At 45.0% G+C, this 21,199-nt stretch overlaps 1 protein-coding gene across 1 annotated transcript in view; it reads left to right on the top strand.

Moving 5' to 3' along the window:
* The window catches only part of NUP160 (nucleoporin 160), a 1,937,143-nt gene that overhangs the window by 1,519,592 nt on the left and 396,352 nt on the right, over positions 1–21,199 (top strand). Inside the window, exon 31 of the mRNA XM_069623088.1 lies at positions 9,204–9,327. Within this exon, the coding sequence (XP_069479189.1) occupies positions 9,204–9,327 (124 nt within the window). The remainder of the gene's footprint in view (positions 1–9,203; positions 9,328–21,199) is intronic.

Genomic DNA, 21,199 nt, shown 5'->3' with positions numbered 1-21,199 from the left:
TGGGCCTCATGGCTGTTATGCAGAATCCTCTGCAGCGCCCTTAGGGACCACTACACAAGGTGGTGATACAAGTTTTACCTTTGGTACAAGCCTGTACTATGTCAGAGTGGTAGCAGTGGCGGAGCAGCCAGGCTTATCTCAAGAGTATATGAGCAGTAGCAGAGATTACACAAAGGGACCACAATTACTGTGACTCAAGGTTTCAGGTCGAAAAATATAAGTACATTTATTTTGAACCATTTGTTATAAACACAACACTTCTATTAAACTTCAATAAAAAACCACACGTTAAATATACTACAACTAACCAATTCACTTTGTACAGTAAGTCTCACGGTAAGTACCCTGTGTTGGAATGAACCGGTGTTGGGCACATAAACACGTTACCACGAATACGATTGCAATCACTTTTTGACAGTTCAGTCTACTAAACAAACGCGTATCCGTGACATGAAATGCTACCAGGGCAAAAACACACTTAGCACCTGCGATACCCAGAGGGAGTTGGAAGCAAAAATCACAGGCAATATTTTGGTTAGGCAGGCAGAATCGAGAAACACTCAGAAACAGGAGTTCAAAAGTCAAAGGCCCAGAGCCAGGGTCGAAAGACACTGGGGCCAGTTGCCGAAGATCACACGGTCCGACAGTTCACGATTCAATGTAGCCAAAAGTACTTCGATATTGTCAATTTTCGGAAGCAAAAGTTCTAAGAAGGAGGGAAGACCAAGGCAAGCCTGGGAAATGAAGAAAAAATTGATTCTCCCAGTTTCCTCAACAGAACACAGTTCCTTGTTCCAATGATGCAGCTGGTGCCATGGCAGTTGTTCCTGTTGGTTTCCCGCAGACCCATGATTCCTGGAGCTTCGTCGTGAAGGAGGACGTCTGAAGGGGGTCGGCACCACACAGGGATGAAGCCGGCAGCAGTGATGAGGAATAAAACGTGTGCTCCTTAAAAACAGGAGAGGCTCTTCAGGTGGCTATCCGTACCACTACAGCAGTGTGCAGCGATTTCGACCACGGAAGAGGATCCTCTGGCTGTAGAAGATGAGCTGGTTATTCCCACCAAGCTCAAGGGTAGAAGACTCCGGACTGGATCTTCGCTGAGTCGTTGAAGGGCAGATAGTTCGGGAATGCAGCAGGGCTTCACCGGGATGGGGAAGTTGCAGCAGCCGACGTTCTCTCCGCTTCTCTTCGGTTCCTTGTAGTTCCAGTGGCGACGCTCTGACTTCTAGCCCAAGAGACCTGCCTTTTATGCGAAAAACCCCCATTCACGCAGCCCGGCTGTCAATCACCCAGCAGGGGGGGGTTATCCAGCCCGGACAACTACCCTGGCCAAGCATGCCAAAGTGCGACTTGGGTTTCCTAGGATACCCTGTGCAGGGGGTGACTACACCCCTTCCCCACATTCAGTCTACCTAGACACCCATGCGCCAAGAGGAGGGCTTCTCTGCAGAAGCCCGCCAAAAGACGGTGAACAAAGAAGGCGAACCTAGTTTGCCGCGCAAAGTAAAACACAAGAAGGACTTAAAAAAAAGAAATGGCGAATAAACCCAACCAGAGCCAAGAGAAAGACGATTTGGTCAAGCGGGTTCATGTTCGAGGCTAATATAATAGCCAAAACCAGTACCACGTTTATCTAATATAATCGCGGTAGAAAAGTTAGGGTAGATACCACTGGCACCAGCCATGTCTAAATGTTAAAAGAGCGAAACAATGCTCTAGAAGGTACGGATAAAAAGGGATACGAGTTAACCCTTTTCAGTACTCCATGGAAGATTGGGTGTACTGGATCTGTGGTAGATTGACTAAGTAAAGTTAATGGTAACTTTACCCTTTTCTGGGGGACAGTAGTCGCCTCAGAAATGGAGTCGAGGGAAGTCTCAAAGACAACCCTGTGCCACGGCACTGAAGATGCTGTGTGACGCACAAAAAGAAGGGGGCTACTGAAGTGGTGTACTTCAGAGTCCACAATCACAAAAACAGGTAGAAACACATAGCAAAACCCAGGTAAGAGTGGGGGAAAAGCTCTCACTCTTACCAAGTGGAACAAAAATGAACTCCAGAAGTCCAGCAAACCTGCTGTGGGACTCACTAGGTGAGGGAAATTAGCCATGAATGAGAATCCTCCCTAACAATGGCCTCCTCGGTAGTGGTCCCGAAGGCGAGGATTCGCATCAGATTGCTTCAGTGGCTTCTCTATTGCCAATGATTGCAGTTTCAGGGCCACATGTCGCACCTTCTACAGGTCTCTGACCAGGTGACTCAGGATCTTGTGTGTTGGTTGTTAGGCAGAATTATATGCAGTACGTTTTGGGAACACTACACACAATTAAGACAAGTGACAGTACATTTGACCTTTGGTAGAAGCCTGTACTACACAGTTATAGTGGTAGCAGCAGCGGAGCATCCAGACTTATCACAAGAGTAAGTGAGCAGTACAAATAGTTACACAAAGGACAGCAATTACTATGATTCAGGCAAACACTGACTCGAGGTTTCTAAGTAAAAGAATATATATTTATTTACTCAACAGTTGTATAACATTTCACTATTCTAAGCAAGTTTAAAAATCACAATCATAAATACACCACACCACTTCCCTTAAATTCCAGACAAGTTAAGTTCACAAAAGGAAGTGGGAGCAAAATGGTACTCCAGCAATTTAAAAGGGAGGGAAAGAAAAAGTTATTAGAAATTAGGCAAAACCAACTGGTAAGTACTCAGTGCAATTTAACAAGAGAGACTACAATGAGGAGACCAGCTAGAAAAGGCTTAGGGCCAAAGTCAATGGGTCAAAAGTCTTTTGCTCAAGATCACACGGTTCAGAGTAGTTTGCAGTAAAGTTTGTGGCACCGATTCCGGACGAGGTTGGTTGGTAGAAAAGTTAGTTCAAAGAGAAGAGAAGGACAAGCCCTCGGATTGGATAAAGATTTCAAACACTTTCCCCGCGGCTGAACGAAACGGACAACCGGGTTTGCACAGTACCTTAAAACGGAGAAGGAGCTCTCCACGGCCAAAGTCCTGGCTGTTACTGAAACTGCACTGCCTCCCTGGCAACCCCTGCACTTGTGGACTGTTTTCTGTATCCCTACAGTCCCCCCACTAGCACTTATGTTCTGCACTCACCCTGCACTTGCCACCTACTGGCCGTTTATATTTCTTGTTATTCTCTTATCCCATGCACTGCCCCCCCCACCCCTGCACTTGTCTTCCTCCCTCTTCCTTTGCACTTGGGCGAGCTGAATGACACGTGGCCTAGTAAGATCGTTGTCTGTCTTCCCTCTGTTACCTCTCACTTGCCTCGTCGCGCTTTGAAACACTTGTGTATAGGCGCGTTATAAATGTCACATAATATCATATCATATACCTTACAGAAAAGGGTGGCGGCTGCTTGGCAGTCACCGGAATCTCTTCCGGCGGTTAACAAATTGTTAACCAAGAAATACTGCCCTTCCGGTAGCAACCCCAGCTACCTGTCCGCTCACCCCACTCCTGAGAGTCTGGTGGTTCAGGAGGCTACGGTCACCTCGGGGCAGGCGGCGTACCCTACCATCCCTCCTGATAGGGACAACAAGCCCTTCGACGGTTGGGCACACAAGGTGTTTTGTGCAGGGAGTATTGCCTTGAAATCAGCCAACTCCACTTGTGCCTTAGCAAGATTTTCACACACTCTGTGGAACTGTGTTGCTTTTGCGGCTGAGCATATTCCAGAGGGGGAAGAAAGGGATGGGTTCCATTGCTCTCGTGAAAGATAGCAAGGATGCCATGTGTGAATCCCTTCAGTCTGGTTGGACACGGCCGACAGTGTTAGCCGGTCCATGGTTGGGAGTACCGTTATACAGAGATTTGCATGGTGCGGAAGTCTGGTTTTGCTCCGGATGTACAAGACCTCAAAAGCTGCTGCGAAATCTTTTAAGCGCAGCCATGCGGCATCCTCAGCCTTTTCGTCCTAGGGGACAGCAGTGGAGTGGAGGTACTCTTCGTTACTACTCCTCCTTTGGTAGAACGAGAGGATTCATCAGTCAAAGGGGTCAGCATAAAAGTACTCATGGTGCTTTGGGAAATATAGGTGCCAAAGCCGCTCAGGCAGCTGCCTCTCTGCCTTCAGGCACTGCCGCAGCCGCTCCAAAACAGTCATGAGGCCATGTCCCATTGTTCGCCGGTAGAGGGCAAATTGTCTCAGCATCTTCAAGAGTGGGGAGCCGTAACTTCGGATGCGTGGTTTCTGGATACAATCGCCCACAGCTACTGCCTTCACTTCCTCAAGCGGGCTCACGACAATCCACCAAGTATTCTCTTTGAAGCTTCCGGATCCGCTCCTTGTGCAGGAAATCTTGACCCTGCTGGAGAAAGGCGCTATAGAACTGGTGCCTGTAGCGGAGAGGAACAAGGGCTGGTGTTCCCCTTATTGTTTGATCCCAAAGAAAGACAGGGGATTGAGACCCATCCTGGACTTGCGTTGGTTGAACAAACTTCTCAGGAAGGACAAGTTCAAGATGGTGTCTCTTTCTCAAGTCCTCCAGGCCCTTACACTTCAGGATTGGTTGGTGTCTCTGGACCTACAGGATGCTTACTTTAATGTGCCGATTCATCCGAAGCACAGAAAGTACCTGAAGTTTGTGGCTGGCAACTCGCACTTTCAGTTTCGGGTCCTGCCATTCGGATTGACCTTCGCCCGAGAGTCTTCACCAAGCTAATGGTGGTGGTGGCATTGTATCTCAGGCGAGGGGGCATTCGGGTCTACCCCTGCCTGGACTGGCTGATCCGTGCACGCTCTCCTGAGCAAGCATTGGCTCACCTCGGTCTCACCTGCCGCTCCTTCCACAGGCTGGGCTTCTCCCTCAATTTTAAGAAGTTGTATCCGACACCTTCCCAGCAGCTCCAGTACATTGCGGCTGTGTTGGACAAGTCCTTTGGGAGGTACTCGCCTCCCAAGGTGTGGTGGACAAGTTTCAACGTGCACAGAGTCTCCCGGGTTTCGAATTCTTAAGGTTGCTCTGCCTCATTGCATCCTGCATTTTTCTGGTGCCTGAGGCCAGGCCCAGGATGAGATTCCTGCAATGGGTCCGCAAGATGCAGTGGTCGCTGTTGTCAGGCAAGCTGTCGGATCCCGTTCAGATTCCACTTTGTCTCCCAGGATCTTCTGTGGTGGGCCGACGAAGGCAACCTCATGAGGGGAGAGCCGTTTTGGCAACCATGGCCAGAGGTGACGGTAGTGACGGATGCTTCGCTCACAGGATGGAGCGTTCATGCCAAAGCCTTAACTGCCAGCGGTCGTTGGTCTCCATCAGAGTCCAAACTCCACATCAACCTGTTAGAGCTGAGGGCCATCAGGCTTGCCCTGAAGGATTTTCTGCCATCTGTTCGGGGGAAGAGTATCCTGATCATGACGGACAACACAGTGGCCGTGCATTACCTACACAAAAAAGGGGGGTAGGGTCACTCCCGGGTTGCAGAGAGGCGATGCAGCTCTGGTTCTGCGCCATCCAGCGGGAAATTTCACTCTCGGCAGTTCATCTGGCTGGAGACGAAAATGCGGCAGCGGACGCTCTGAGCAGGCAGAGCACCATCTCTCACGAGTGGGAGTTGGTTCAGGAAGTTCTACTGGAGATCTTCGCAGTTTGGGGAACACCACAAGTGGATCTCTTTGCCACCAGTGCCAACCGGAAGTGAGAGATTTTGCTCAAGGGAATTTCCTCCGAGTGGAGCTTTAGGAGACGCGTTCGTGGTGGACTGGTCATTCCCACTGATGTATGCGTTTCCTCCAGTCCCTGTCATTCCTCAAGTGTTACAGAGGTTACGGAGGTTCTCGTTCCACATGATCCTCATTGCTCCGGATTGGGCCAAGAGAACGTGGTACCCGGACCTTCTTGAAATGTCCATCTGCCTCCATGCCGTCTTGCGAGAGGGTGGTCAGGTTTTATATCCAGACTATCTGAAAGGTTGAGGTATAAGGATTGGGACCTCCTGGATGACGTGATGGAGGTGTTGCTTTCGGCCAGGAGGCCAGCAATGAAATCCCTGTACTGTTGCCGTTGCCAAACGTTTTGCGACTGGTGCAGAGGACAAAATGTTGATCCTTTTCAGTGTTCCATTCCCATGGTTCGTTCTTTCTTGCTTTCTTTGGCCCACAGGGGCCTTCAAGTGGGTACCATTAAGGGTTACCTGGCGGTGCTGTCTATGTTCAAGCGCTCGTCTGAAGAATGTTCTTACTTTAAGATTCCTTTGATTTCCCAATTTCTTAAAGGGTTCACTAATGTGTTCCCGCCGTCCCCTTTCCAGGTGCCGGTTTGGGATCTGAATTTGGTTTTGAAATTCCGCATGGGTGCTCGCTTTGAACCTTTGCACTCTTGTCCTTTGAGATTGTTGTCCTTCAAGACAGTGTGTTTGGTTGCGGTTACTTCCGCTCGCAGAGTGAGTGAATTGCAGGCACTTTCATCTAAGCCTATCTTTACTGGGGGTTGTACTGTGGGTATGTCCTTCCTTTCTACCTAAGATAGTGTATGAATTTCATCTGAGCCAGAAAGTGGTTCTTCTTTTTTTCAATCCTCGTCCTCATCCTGGTAAGGAAGAGGAGCGACTCCATAGGTTGGACCCTAGGAGAGCTCTCAACTTTTATATTTCTAGGATGTCCAGGGTCAGAGTGGACGATCAACTCTTTTTGGGGTATGCTGACACTGATTGGGCAAGGCTGTTACAAAACAGACCTTGTCCAGGTGGATTATCCTCCCCGTTACTGAATGTTACAGTTTGGCGGACAAGGACCCTCCTGAAGGGTTGCAAGCTCATTCCACTAGGGGCATGGCTACTTCCACCGCCCTGCAGCGGGGAGTTCCTATTAGGGATATTTGTGATGCAGCCACATGGGCTTCTATGCACACCTTTGTTAAACATTACTCCCTGGATAGAATCCATGGTCAGGATATGGCCTTTGGTAAGGCGATGCTTTATTATGCCATCTGATTGGGTACTGTAAATTCTTTTCCCTCCTTCATTTTCTGGTACTGCTTTGGGAGTCTGTCATAGATTTGGAATATGTTGGAGGACACAATCCATTTGAAAGAACAAGTCACTTACCAACTGGTAACGTTCTTTCGATTGGCTGTTCCTCCAACGTATACCACATCGCCCTCCCAGCCTGCCCGTCTGGAGAATTTCCTATGCGATTGCAGCTTACGTTTCCGCAAGGCTATGTGCAGTCAAGCATGCATTGGATATGTGCATGTCACACGTTAAGGAGCAAAAAACATAAACTGAGGCTATGGGCGCTGTGCTTCCTATTTATAACATCCGGTGACATCACTCTCGACAGAGGCCTTCGAGGGACATCGACCCGATGCCATTGACGCAGGACGCCCTCTGCTGTAAAAGTTTCCAAAGTACACAGCTGTGGACATTACATGTCAAAGATGTGGAATACGTTGGAGGAACATCCGATCGAAAGAATGTTACCAGTTGGTAATTAACTTGCCCTTACTTTCTCAAGTATGCACTGTGGGATGCGTTTCTGGTGTAGTGGATCTTCGATCTCCACTATGCCTTCCCTCCGATTCTCGTCATTCCGTGGGTTCTCGGGAGGTTTCGAGCAATCTTGATTGCCCCAGATTGGACAAGAATGACATGGAACTCAGAGCTTCCAAACTTGGTCATCTTCCCACCTCTCCGGTTGCCTCGTCGGCCGGATCTCCTATCTCAGTTGGATGCTCGGTTGCTCCACCCAAACTAGAAATCATTCAACCTACAGGTGTGGCTCTTGAGAGAATGAGGTATGACTGGGACTTCTCGGTGGAGGTACTCGAGATGCTACTGTCTGCACGTAGACCGTTCACAAGATCGCTGTATGCATGCAGATGGAGAAGATTTGAGGCATGGTGCAGTGAATACGAGATGAACACACAGGGATGAAGCCAGCAGCAGCGACAACGAATAAAAGGTGCGCTCCTTAAAAACAGGAGCAGCTCGGCAGGTGGCTATCCGGACCACTACAGCAGTGTGCAGCGATTTCGACCACGAAGGAGTCCACTGGCTGAAGATGATGAGCTGGTTATCCCCACCAGGCTCAAGGGAAGAAGACTCCAGACTGGATCTCCTCTTAGTCGTTGAAGGGTAGATAGCTCAAGACTGCAGCAGGGCTTCACCGGGACGGGGTAGTTGCAGCAGCTGCCGTTCCCTCCGCTTCTCTTAGGGTTCCTTGTAGTTCCAGACTTCTAGCAATCTGTTGCTAAATTTTAATTGTGACACTAACATTTCTTTGAATTTTTTTTCCAATACCATATGGTGTGGAGGAGACGGGAGTTCCTATTACCAATAGGAACTTAGTTTTTTTCATGATATAGTTGACTTCTTGATACCAGTCATTTGCTTTCTCCCCGGCATCCTTAAAGAGTGATAAGATTGTATGAGCCATAGGAGCTCTAAACTTCATAAATCCAGCAAAACGACTATCCACTAAATAAAGGGTGTGCAGTCTCTCCTTTGCATGCCCCCAATGTCCTGTCCTGCTCGGGGGTGCGTAGCACCATCAGACAGAGCCACGCTGCGCCCTCTGGCGGCAGACATTTTTCCAAAGAACTGCTGCGCTGTCGATCGAACATCATTAATAAGGAATCACTGGGAGGAACATCCATCAGAAAGAACATTACAGAGAGGTAAGTAATTTTCTCTACGGCCATGTAAAGATCACACGTCCATTCAATCATTTATGAATACTCTCATATTGCTATGATTTAAAATCAGTTGTGCTCACATTACTACATATTCAATAAATTAAAGTGGATTTAGGATGGCTTTGAGCATGAGGCATGTATGTAAGGAAAGCTTTCAGGTTTAAGATTGTTTCTGATTATTCCACAAGTTATCAAAACTCTTTGTGAGATGTCTATCTGATGCCACCATAGTCTTCTGTATCGCTGATCACTATGTCCTGTTGCTCATGTGGGTATTCTTTCAGGCCTTAGCTCTGTGTGTGCCAGCATTCTTCTCATTATCAACATTGCTCATATGAATGGCGTGATGGACAAAGCAGCTAGATTTCACTATGTATCCACCCTAGCTCAGCCCCAAAGCCTTCCTGCCTATAAATTTAAAATGTAATGCACATCTGCAAACATCAGAACTGTTGACTTTTTCAATGCTTGTTGTAATTTCTGGAACATTTCTTAGGCTTTATTGATTCTTTTACCTCCCTTTTGTTCCTCCGGTAGGGAGCTCTGCAGCTGATGAAATGATCGCTCTGCTTGTGCAGGCTGGCCTGTTCGACACTGCCATCTCCCTCTGCCAGACCTTCAAACTCAATCTCACGCCAGTGTTTGAGGGACTTGCTTTCAAGTAAGTATAAAAGAAAGCATTACTCTTAGTGGATCAGATAATTTGTAACCAGGGTATTCCATTCCAGAATATCTGCTGTACCTTGTTGTTTTCCATTTACCAGGGCCAATGATCATACCTACCTGTTGAGCCCCCAATCGGGTGACTGTGTGCAGCAGTATGAAAAATGTTGGTGTCAAGTGTGACAAATCCAGTGAATGTGTCCCATCTCCCCAAGGGGGAGCCACCCCCTTTGAGACTAGAGAGGTGAGCCTGTTCTGCTGAGCACTTCCTAGGGGACATGGAAAGAGGTATCCCATTGTGGGCGACCCCCGCCCCCCAACTTGGGGTTGGGGGGGGTTAAGGAATTGCCCCAGCAGGACAGTACTCCACCTCCCTTGCATGAAGAAACCCCATTGTTCGTTCGTTATGTGAGTAGAATATGGCACTAAGGAAACAAGGACCCTAGGACCCTTTAAGGTGCAGGGTGTGATTTAAGACCAGTATGTGTTGCCTAAAGGGTGGAATCAATGGACTCTTTGCCCTCCTGCCATGGAGGGAAGTGTGACGAATCCAGATGTTTCGTCCCTTTTTCCGGAGGTGAGGGGGAGCTCCCCCTTTGAGGCTAGGGAGGTGAGCCTGCAGAGCAAAACTCTCCTTGGGGGCTTCGGAAAGTGGCCCCTCACTGGAAGTGACTCCCCACCAGGGTACAGCGAATCCCATTCCAGTAAGGAACTTCCTTTTTTCGGAAACTTTGGGCCTCATTCCAAGTATGCCAGTAAAATTCTGGTGTTTCCGTGATGATGGTGCTGCAGTTTCCGGCGACCCGTAGCACCGGAACTAATGGGCGATTTACGGTTTGTCGCTGTGTGCATTCCAGCATGCCGTAAACGGTGACACAGAAACACTGAAAAATGCCAATAATCTGCAGCACCATCACCCAGGGTGCCGCTGCCCCTGTTTTCCGGCATGACCATGCTGGACGCGGCAGCATGGGAAACTGCAGCACCGCAACTACCTTGACCGGAAATAAAGTGGTCACCGAAACAGGCCGACGGCCATCATTAAAATCACAATCCACTCCAATCCTCAGATTCCAGTAGCCATGTACCCCTCCCGACTCAGGATACACATCCCTGACACTCGGCTGCGCTTCACAGAATCAGAGCTCCACAAGCTCACAGTCCCCATCGTACAGCATGCTGTGGGGCTGTCTTCTATGGACCCACACCGCAGAACGCAGTAGAGGAAGAATGAGCTCTGGTAGGAAGTGGCACAAAATGTGTCAGCAGTGGGGACGACCCCACGCACAGTCTGACTGCCATAAGCGGTGGGGCGACCTCCTCCTGATGGTGAGGAACCTTCTATCTGCCCACTGCAGGTAATGCATGGCTACAGGAGGTGGACCCGCCTCCCCAATCCAGCTCATGCCCTGCGAGAAGAGCACCAGCGTGCTGCACATGGAAGGGCATATGAGTGAGCCATGCAGAGGCCGGAGCCTGGACACCAGTTGAGGGCGGTGAGTGCACAAAGCCCTTATATAAACACACCTGACTGCCAGTCAGCCACCCCCCTTGCCACTGTGGAGTGGGTATCCAACATGCACCACATTGCCACTACCTGCAACCATCCGCACATCCGTATCGAGTGTAGCATCCCTGTACAGCCTCCCATGGCAATGCATAACACCACACCTAGCCCATTCACACGTCCCACCCCCCATTGTTGCGCCATGGCCAGGTGCAATGTGCACTGAGCAGCCATCCACCGCCATGTCTGCCCAAAAGGTGGCCTGATGGACCTGGCCACGCCAAGTTTTGATGCACATTTGCCATACATACATGGCCAAGTGCATTGCGGCCCAACCCAATGCACAACACCACCCCACATCTCCGCTGGTACACATGGGCCAACACAGTAGACCTATCAGCACAACAGAAAACACCACCCTGCCCTCTTCACCGTACCACAGCACTGAAATAGCATTTACAGTCCCCATTCTCCAAATCACAGCCAGCAGTAACACTGCTTCCCCTCCCCAATATGTCAAAATGGTGCCAACCAAGTCACATGCTTTGTCTCCAATGCCGGCCCCATTCCCAACGACATGACAAGCCACCTTACTGTGTCACCTGCACACTGTGACACACCCACACCCTGCAGACACACACCTGAATAGACACCCAGGGCACTGGTACGGGCATATACCAAGCCCCAACGATCGGTCCATGTAATCCATGATGAACACTGTGCAGACACCCTGTACTGCCAAGTGAAAATGCAAGTCCCACAGACACACAACACCCTGGCATTGCGTACTACATGTGGGCCTGCTGTGCCACAACTGCCACCACAACACAACAATGCCAGCCCTCACCTGCACCCACACATGGCCATCCTCCCATGTAATGGCAAGGGCATGGACCTTTCATGTCTCTGCCAGACATACCACAAACCCCCATTCACATAGTGGACCGGCAACTGGGTCAGCCATCAACATGTGCCCTGCCTCTTCTGTCTTTCTGCCCCCCGCACCCCACCTCAACACTCAGGCCGTCACATCCCAAGACCCCACTCCCGGACAGACGTGCATCCCACCGTCTCCAGCAAATGCTACGTCACCACGCCAGTAGTCCCAGTAGAGCTCTGTTGCATGTGGCAACATCCCACAACTTGCAGCTGAGGCCCTGCAACACATGGTAGGCAGAATCCTGTGCAGTGCCCTTGGGGACCACTACACACAATTAAGACTACAAGTGGTACAAGTTCACCTTTGGTACAAGCCTGTACAACACTGTTAAAGTGGTAGCAGTAGCGGAGCAGCCAGACTTATCTCAAGAGCAAATGAGCAGTAGTAGAAATTACACACAGGACCACAGTTTCTATGACTCAAGCAAACACTGACTCAAGGTTTTGGTTGAAAAGTAAAAGTACATTTATTTCTAAACCATTTGTTGGTAAAACACTTCACTTCTATTACTCAAATCACATGAAAAATACACTACACACAACCAATTCTCTTTGGACAGGACAACTCAATGAAGTACCTTTATGACTAGACAGACCAGTGTTATGAAACAAAAGAAGTTACCGGGAATACATATGCGATCACTTTTTGACAGTAATGACAGTTTGCTTTTACTAAAGATACGCCTATCCGATGGAAAGCAATTTTACTGGGGTAAAACCACACTTAGCACCTGGGTTAACAAAAGAGAGTGGGGGGCAAAAATCATAGGCAATACTTTTGGCAAGGCAGACAGAACCAGAGAACACTTGCTGACAGGAAAATAAGTCAATAGGCCTGTGTCAAGTGGAACCAGGTCCCTGTTGTCGAGGATCACACAGTCACAGTTCAAGATTCAACGTTGCCAGGAGTACTTGTATATTGTCAACAGAAGAAGCAAAAGTTATAAGAGGGAAGGAAGACAAAGGCAAGCCTTGGATGAGGAGAAAAGGGTTCCCCCTAGTTCCTCGCAGCTGGACACAGTACCTTATTATTTGAAGAAGTTGGTGCCACGGCAGTTGATCCTGGTAGTTTCCTGCAGTCTCATAGTTCCTGTAGCTTCATTCGTGGGGACAAGGACATCTGGAGTGAGCTGCATTACGCAGGGATGAGGCCAGCGGCAGCGACAGTGAATAAAAGGTGCGCTCATTTAAAACAGGAGAGGCTCTACAGATGGCTATCCGGACCACTACAGTAGTGTGCAGCGATTTCGACCAAGAAGAGGATCCTCTGCCTGTGGAAGATGAGCTGGTTGATCCCACCAGGCTCAAGGGAAGAAGACTCCGGACTGGATCTTCGCTTGTTGTCAAAGGGTAGATAGCTCAGGACTGCAGCAGGGCTTCGCTGGGACTCGGTAGTTGCAGCAGCCGTCGTCTTCTCCGCTTCTCTTCGGTTCCTTGCAGTTCCAGTGGCGACTCTGACTTCCTGCCCAAGAGTCCTGCATTTTATGCGAAAATCCCCCATTCACACAGCCTGGCTGTCAATCACACAGCAGGGGGGTTGTCCGGCACGGACAACCACCTCAGCCAATCATGCCAAAGTGCGACTTGGGTTTCCAAGGATACCCTGTGCAGATGGTGACTACACCCCTCCCTCACATTCAGCCCACTTAGACACCCAGGCGCCAAGAGGAGGGCTTCTCTGCAGAATCCTGCCAAAAGACGGTGAACAAAGAAGGCAAACCTTGTTTGCCGTGCAAAGTAAAACACAAGAAGGACTTTAACAAAAAGAAATGGTGAATAAACCCAACCGGAGCCAAAAGAAAGACGATTTGGTCAAGCGGGTTTATGCTTAAGGCTGCAAAAATAGCCAAAAGTATTACCACGTTTATCTAGTTTAATCGCGGTAGAAAAGGTAGGGTAGATACCACTGCCACCAGCCAAGTCTAAATGTTAAAAGAGCGAAACAATGCTCAGGGAGGTACAGACAGAAAAGGGGGACAGATTAGCCCTTTCCAGTACTCCATGTAAGATGGGGTGTACTGGGTCTATGGTAAAAATGACTATGTAAAGTAAATGGCAACTTTACCTTTCTCTGGGGGACAGTAGTCCGCCCCAGCGAAATGGAGTCAGAGGGAAGTCTTAAAGACAACCCTGGGTTACTGCACTAAATGTGCTGTGTAACCCATACAAGAACAGGGGCACCTGGAGTGGTGTGCTCCAGTGCCCAAGATCACACAATGAAGAAAAACACATGTAAGAGTGGAAAAAGGATGTACACTCTTACCAGGTGGAAAGAATAAACTCCAGAAATCCAGCAATGCTGCTGGGGGACTCACTAGGTGAGGGAAATTAGCCCTAGAAGGAGAATTCTCCCTAACAAGTATTAGCTTCTTTTACTCTCTTTGGAGGATTTGTAGTGACATGCTGTTGAATTTCTGTTTGAATTAGTTTTCTTATACGTTTTCCATTTCGTGATGGGGGGTGTATAGTGAACGTAGTCCATTGTATTCTAAAATGCAAGGAATATCAGCGTTTACTTTACTTGCATCAAAGTTGATTAGAAATAGACCGTCAAGTGTACGTAAGCGTGATAGACCTACATAGCTCGTGCCTTCTTTAAAGACTGTTACCAATATCTATCAATGCTTTGTCTAGGGTAAGACCTTGTGATTTATGAATGGTGACTGCATATGCAAGAGTTAGATAAAATTGTTCCCTACGTACCTACATGTCTTTGAAGAGAAGGAATTGAGCAGTTGCGCGCCCTATCCTTTTCACTTCTGAAAGTTTGTCGAAGCGAATTTTGACAAACTGTTGTTGTCACGTGGGTATGATTGAAAGCCAGCAACTTTATCCAGTGCCCCATTAACTAGGCCTTGCGCCACGTCAAGGTTATGTTTAAGCATTACTCTACAATTTAAGGATAATTTTAATATTTTTTCCAACCCAGCTGGTTGGAGATTGAATTTTCTAAGCTATTTAGTCTTGTTGTGGCTTGCTCACACATGGGTAGTGTCATGCCATGTACGTCTAGTTTGTCTGTGGTGCTAATTTCCATTATTGGTTGCATTTCTTTATTTAACATTGTTTCATTGAATTTGAAACAGCTTGCAAGAGTTGGCATTAAGGCCATACAATTGACATTTTTGTGCGCTAATTGTTCCATAACATCAGTAGCACATGCATTATCACCATAAAGTGCATGAATGTGCCGGGTTTTCAATATTGCTTGTGCTTCTTGAGATAGTACACCAACTCTAATACTTTTTAAGATGTTGGCATAAGTGAGATCTGCAGATTGCCGCATGTTTTCTGTTAATTCTCTGTATTGGAAATGTTGCCGAAGGTTGACATTTCCTATGCTGCCAACAGTTTTACAGCAGAGTTTGTGTCCTAAGGTTTTTAAAATAGATTCACCTTTCACTGGTGTCAATTGAAGAAGATCTCCGAAAACAATAATGTGTTTTCCTCCAAAGAGCTCTTCGTAGTTTGTTTTGAGTACTTGTAATCTGAGGTGAATCAAAGCCAAGATTAGGTTGGAGAACATGCTCACTTCATCTATTAGTAGCATTTTCATTTGTTTTAACACTCTGCGTAGTTCCATTGCAGCTTCTGTAGAAAGTTTGTAATAGTCTAATTTGTTTTGGTGTTCTACTGGCAGGAGTAGTAATCGGTGTAAAGTGACAACGCCTATGTTGTAGGCAGCTAAACCTGTGGGGGCAGTGACAACAGCTGACAGTTTGTTGTTTGTCAATTGTTGAAGGAACTTGCTGATGATTTTGATTAAGAATGTTTTGCCTGAACCTGCATCATCACTGATGTACAGTAGTATAGGATTGTAATTTTGGCTAGTGGATTCTTTATTTTCATGTTGTACACCATGTGCAATTTCTTTTGTTACTTCTCGAAAAATACTACGCTGCTCATTGTTTAGTTTTGATTGTAGTATTGTTAAGTCTTCTTTATCTTCATACTGACACATGGTGTTTTCGACTTCTGTCATAGCTAATTCTGCCTTATTTGCTGTTAGTGGCTGTCCCAGTGGTTCTTGGCTTCCTGTTACAGAAGGTCGACTACTGTCAGTAGTGTCCTTATCTAGTTGGGCCTGGAGTTTTTCTTGTTGCTGTTCGTTGTGCAACATTGTTTTGTAGTGTGTAAAGTTTACATCGGTTATAGTGCTTTCACTTGCTTTGAAAGCGTCTTCATAGGAGTCAAAGTTATCTAGTATTTGTTCTTCTTTTCCCCATGGTTTAAAGAGTTGTAGCAGAGACATGTAATATAGTTCTTTATGTTGAGGAGTCTCTAATGACAATTTGATATGATTAATTAAACTTGAGTTGGTAAGTTTTACTAAGCTGCCTTCACAATTTATCACTTTGTATCTACCTTTTTTTTTCATTGGGTTTTATATTATTTTTGTATGTGAAGTTTTGGGCTACGTGGTATAGACACATGGTTTCCAAAGTGGTACTTCTGTTTGGGTATTATGTGTCCAGCAAATTGTTTTTCAAAACGTCTTGGCTGTTGGAATAATTTTTGGCTATTTTTTCTATGTCGTCGTATGATTTGAGAACTCTTTTTCTAGATATAGCAGGACCAAGACTTAGCCATACTATATTTTCAGATTTTACATACAAAGCAGTACCGGTTAAACAATCTGCTGCTTCATAGGAGCCCCATTCTCTATGGAAGAGCAAATTTATGCCCAGGCTGTTCAATTTCTGAGACAGTATTTTGTCTGATGACAGGTCATTCCAGAGTTCTTGAAGAGCTGTTTTTTCTGCTTTGGTTAAGTATGCTGTAACATATCGTGCAACTGCAGTGGAATTGTCTGTAAGGTACTGCACATCTATGTTTGCATTCCATAATAGGGCAATGATTGCATTGTAATCATTGATATATTTTGCTTCTTCTGTTCTTTTTATGTAATATGTATTTTTAGGTGACTTACCTTTAACATTATGTCTAACTGAAGACATGAAGTTGTTCACTTCACCTGTTTTTGTAACCGGTCTAGGTAAACCAAAGCGTCATTTGGTGTAGTATTTTCCTTTGTTTTTGTATTTGCGACGACAATATTTGCCACATTTGTGTCTTTGAAATTGTACAATTTGTGCATGAAGATCACTATTTGTTGCTTCCGATGGAATTTCACAAGTGACATATTTTTCGATAAGCTGTCAGTGGCATCATTGTCTTGACCAAATTTAGGAGCATCTTTAATTCATAAAAGCATGTGGATATGTGGTGCTCCTCTGGCTTGGTATTCTTTTCTCCAAAAGAAGTGTTGCACTTCTCCGAGTTTTATTACAAATAAAGTGTAGCATAGCAATGAAGCGATGATGAAAATATCTTGAAACATTAACAGGATCTAGAGAACGAAGTTCTCCAGGTGTTAGTATATCTGTTTGTTTTGTTTTTGTTTGATATGCGTATGAAATCATGTAAATCTTCCCATGCATATTCTGCACAACTTAATGTAATAAACCAAGTGGGCGGGCCAAGGTTTCTTATCATACAACGTACATCTCCATGACGTCGGAACCAGTACTCTTTAGTACCACGCATGTTTGCTAATAGATTTGTAATGCTTGATTGTAAAACCTCATCTTTTTCTTGCACTTTTTGTAGTAATTGCGTAGCTGACATATTTTGGAAGTGGGCTCCTGATTTTAATGTGTGTGCAACTCCGTAAAATAGAGTTGCTAGTTCACTTTCAAAGAGTAGGTGGAATATGTATTCTACATTTTGTCTAAATCTGGAATCCTCAGAATACATCCATAACAAGCGGTATTCTGATGCTGTTATTTGAATAGGTCTATCCTCGTACCTTCCTCCTTTGCCAGTAGGAAAGAGTAGAGGAAAAGCACATGCTTCTATACTTTATTCCCATATGCTGATTGGTGATCCTTTCATTTGTCGGATTTGGTACATTTCTAGTGCATCTTCTATGGTGTCATTAGAGTGCAATGGATAAATTGTATAATGGTCTAAAATATTAAATACTGTAGCAGGATATAGAAGCTCAAATTGACCAGTTTCTCGTGACTCATGAATTATTTCAGTGGTTTCCTTCAAGTTTTCTTCAATATTCATTTCTTTGTAGTATTCATTATTGTCTTTTAGATATTGCAAGGCTTGTCTAACTTTATCTAAGTTTACCAGTTGTTGCCAAATTCTTTTGTCTTTTGTAGTTACACCATTTACTAAGATAATTAAAGATTGCTCTATTGGACGTTGCACACCCAGAGTGTGCACATATTGTTTTAGATCTAATGGTAGATACACTACTTTGCCACAAATGCCTTTTACCAATTCAGAGGGAGGTAATTTTGCTGTTTTTGTTTGAAGGCGTATTATTGCTTGAAATGGGTGCACTGTTTGAATTATGATGCTCTCATATAAATTGAGTTGTTGTAGGGGTTTTGGTAGTGGGAATAAATCAGTTATTTGTGATAGCACGTGAAGGAGTTTGGTTGCTGTCAAGTTTTATAGTGCATTACTGCAAAGTATTAAGGGGTCAGTTATTTCGTATTTGTTTTCTGCTATAAGGTAGAGAGCTAATTCGAACCATTTAGAATCTTCATTGTCTTCTATTTTGTATGTTACGTCTACAGTTTGTGTTACTTTTATAAAAAAGTTCTGCGCCAACATACACACACATGGTTCAGTACTTCAGCAGATGTTCTTTTTTCAATTTTAGTATTGCTTTTTTGTATGTGTGTAGTAGAAGGTTGCCATGCGTAGAATTGTTGCTTGTCTGTTGTAAAGCTATTGCATTTTGTAAGTGGCTTTCACTTCCAAAATATTTTTTCAGGATATAGTCTATTTCTTCGAGTAGGTCTTTGGCTGTGCCATGTAGAAAATTATTTAAACTGGCTTGTGCTAAAGCATGACTTTTAGCATAGTACAGTTTATAGACTAGATTTCTTATAGTTGGGTGATGTGTTGATATCATTTTGATATGCTGGAAGGTGCTTTTGCAAATAGGTCCTGAAATGCAGGCTAATGAATGTCCTTGTAGTCCTGTGTATTTGCGCACTGGACAGGTATCCACATTTTGCAGCAGTTTCATTTTGATTTTGTCTTTGCCTTTCACATACTGATTGAGGAATTGGCGTAAAGATTTGAAAGATTTTTTGGTAATGTTACACATTGACGTGCATGGCCATTTGTATACTGGACGTTCTGGTTCAGTCGAATGGAGAGGTAATTCTGAGTTTTCTGGGGATATTTTTGTTAGCAGTATTTCTTGTTCCATTATGGTATTATTAACTTTGTCACAACCTCGTCCACTGCTATGTATGGCAATTGTATTTGTTTGCTTTTGTTTGTATGCTCCTTCATTAAAATATGGTTCTGTGCTTGTGGTGTGATTCTCCTCCACAGATATTTAAGAAGTTATTTTTGTTGACATTTTGTTTATTGAGAAGTCTTTTTTGTAATTTAGTAATTAGTTTTGTTAGTGGTTTCATTCTATTTAACACTAAAAGAAATAACTTTCTTTTGAGAAGGATTGCACTGTCTATCAAAGCTTCTAAGATTAATTTTCTACGGTAGGTTTTAAGGGTTGTGCATGATTTCTCCTGTTTTTATAAGATTCTGAAGGACTCTGTGGCGGAACATTTTTGCTAAAATACTTTTTTTGGTATGCTTACTTGGCACTATATCAAGATTTATAGGAGCAGTTTTAGCAGTAGTGGTAGCTGAATTCTTGTTAATCGTTTTTTGTTTTACATTTTGATAGAGGAGGCAAAGTTTCTGTACTTGAAGCTTGTTTTGTTTCTCTAAATAACTGTATTAGCTGTTCTGTTTGAACTTTTTGTACAAATTCTGCTAGAGATGGATGCTTATTTTGGACACTTCTATTTTCATTTGCTCTACTTCTGCGTTGCTTTCTACGGACCTGCTTTTTGGTAGGTATTCCTTGGGGTCTGTTGGAAAAAATAAAGAAGGTATGGGTTGGGGTGTTCTGCAATGTGTGTGCATGAGTGTCTGAGTATGATGGTAAAGATGTATGTGATGGTGTGTGATTGTGCATTGGGCAACTACAACTAGTTGGGATGGCTATTCTTGTATTTGTGTGTTACTATACTGGGGTTCAGATGACAGTATAAAGTAAGCTAGTGGTGAGGAGAAGCACAAATAGTAAATCTAATGGCATAGAATTAAAACAGTTATTTGTTCTACAATACTAACATTCTAGGGGCTGAGTTATGTCATTTGTGCGCCAAAAAACAGGGATTGGTGCGCCATTCTGCCTGCAAATCCCTGTTTAACAAATGGGGATTTGTGGGCAGAATGGTGCAGTCTTTGTTTTTTGGTGCAGAAATACCATGAATGAACCCCTCAGTGTGTTTGAGTAACAGTACATATATTATGGTGGTATTGAACTTACTTTTTTGTGTGGAATGAACAGGTTTCTTCTGAGTTGTTGTTTGTACTTCAGATTCTGCTGCTGCTTCTCAGGAGAGTGGTCTTCACTGCAATTGTAAAGGAAATAAGTTAGTAATTTTGTGCGTTTATAGCACTGATGTTAATTTAGACATTGATTTTTATGTTTTTGTAGAAGTATTCTTGTTTGATAACTGAACATAGTGAGTGCATGCAATTTCATTTGACTATGTGCAGTCTTTATATTTTACTTTAGATATATTAGTTCAACATGCTTTGCAAATGTGTGTGTAAAGCAGATAGGTTTGGAAGTGACCGTTGATTATAGCAGATGGGAAAAATGACAGTAAATTCATTTTGTAGGTTATACAGGTTAAAAGGCAGTTAATCTGTTTATATGCATTTACAAGAATTGTACATGTACTGTACAGAAAATATGCATACCTGTAGTTTGTGTTCATGCATGTGGATATGCATGCAGCTGCAAGTAGAAATCTTGGAGTCTTGTACAGTAGTTCTTGTAGGTGCTTTCCAATGATATGACACTTGTACTCAGAGTGATTAACAGTACATTTGAAGTGCTGATCTATGATGATGGAGTTAGATGTAGAGGTCTTGGATGTGATTGGTGGATGGTTGTATGACCGCTTAGCTATATCCAATCAGGGAATGGCACAGAGAGTGAAGTGGAAATGGCAGAAGGGCTGTCTGTTATGATATGTCCGCGGACATGGCGGTTGTCCGCAGACATTGCGTATTACATACAGGAATTTTGGGGTGGGGAGGCATGCACATGAGAATGAGCCGAGCAAGGGATTGGTCAGTAAAGTTAAGTGGGTGTGTTGTGTAAGGAGAGAGTTTGTCAGTCTTTTTCCTGAGAGAAGAACAGATAGCTATGGCTGTGTGTTTCAGAAAACAGATTATCTGGATTTTGGGAGACTCATGGATGCATTGGTTGATGGTGCATGCAGAAAGCTGTGCAGTAGCTGTAGATCTTGGAATCCCACATGTGGAAGTGCACTGGCGTGGAATGAAGTGGCTAGACTTGGTA

Source organism: Ambystoma mexicanum, chromosome 11 (genome assembly GCF_040938575.1).
Source record: "Ambystoma mexicanum isolate Mex_15411 chromosome 11, UKY_AmexF1_1, whole genome shotgun sequence".
Taxonomy (NCBI): Eukaryota; Metazoa; Chordata; class Amphibia; order Caudata; family Ambystomatidae; genus Ambystoma; species Ambystoma mexicanum.
Note: the sequence above shows the minus strand (reverse complement) of the source record. Positions and strands in the feature narration are given on the sequence as shown.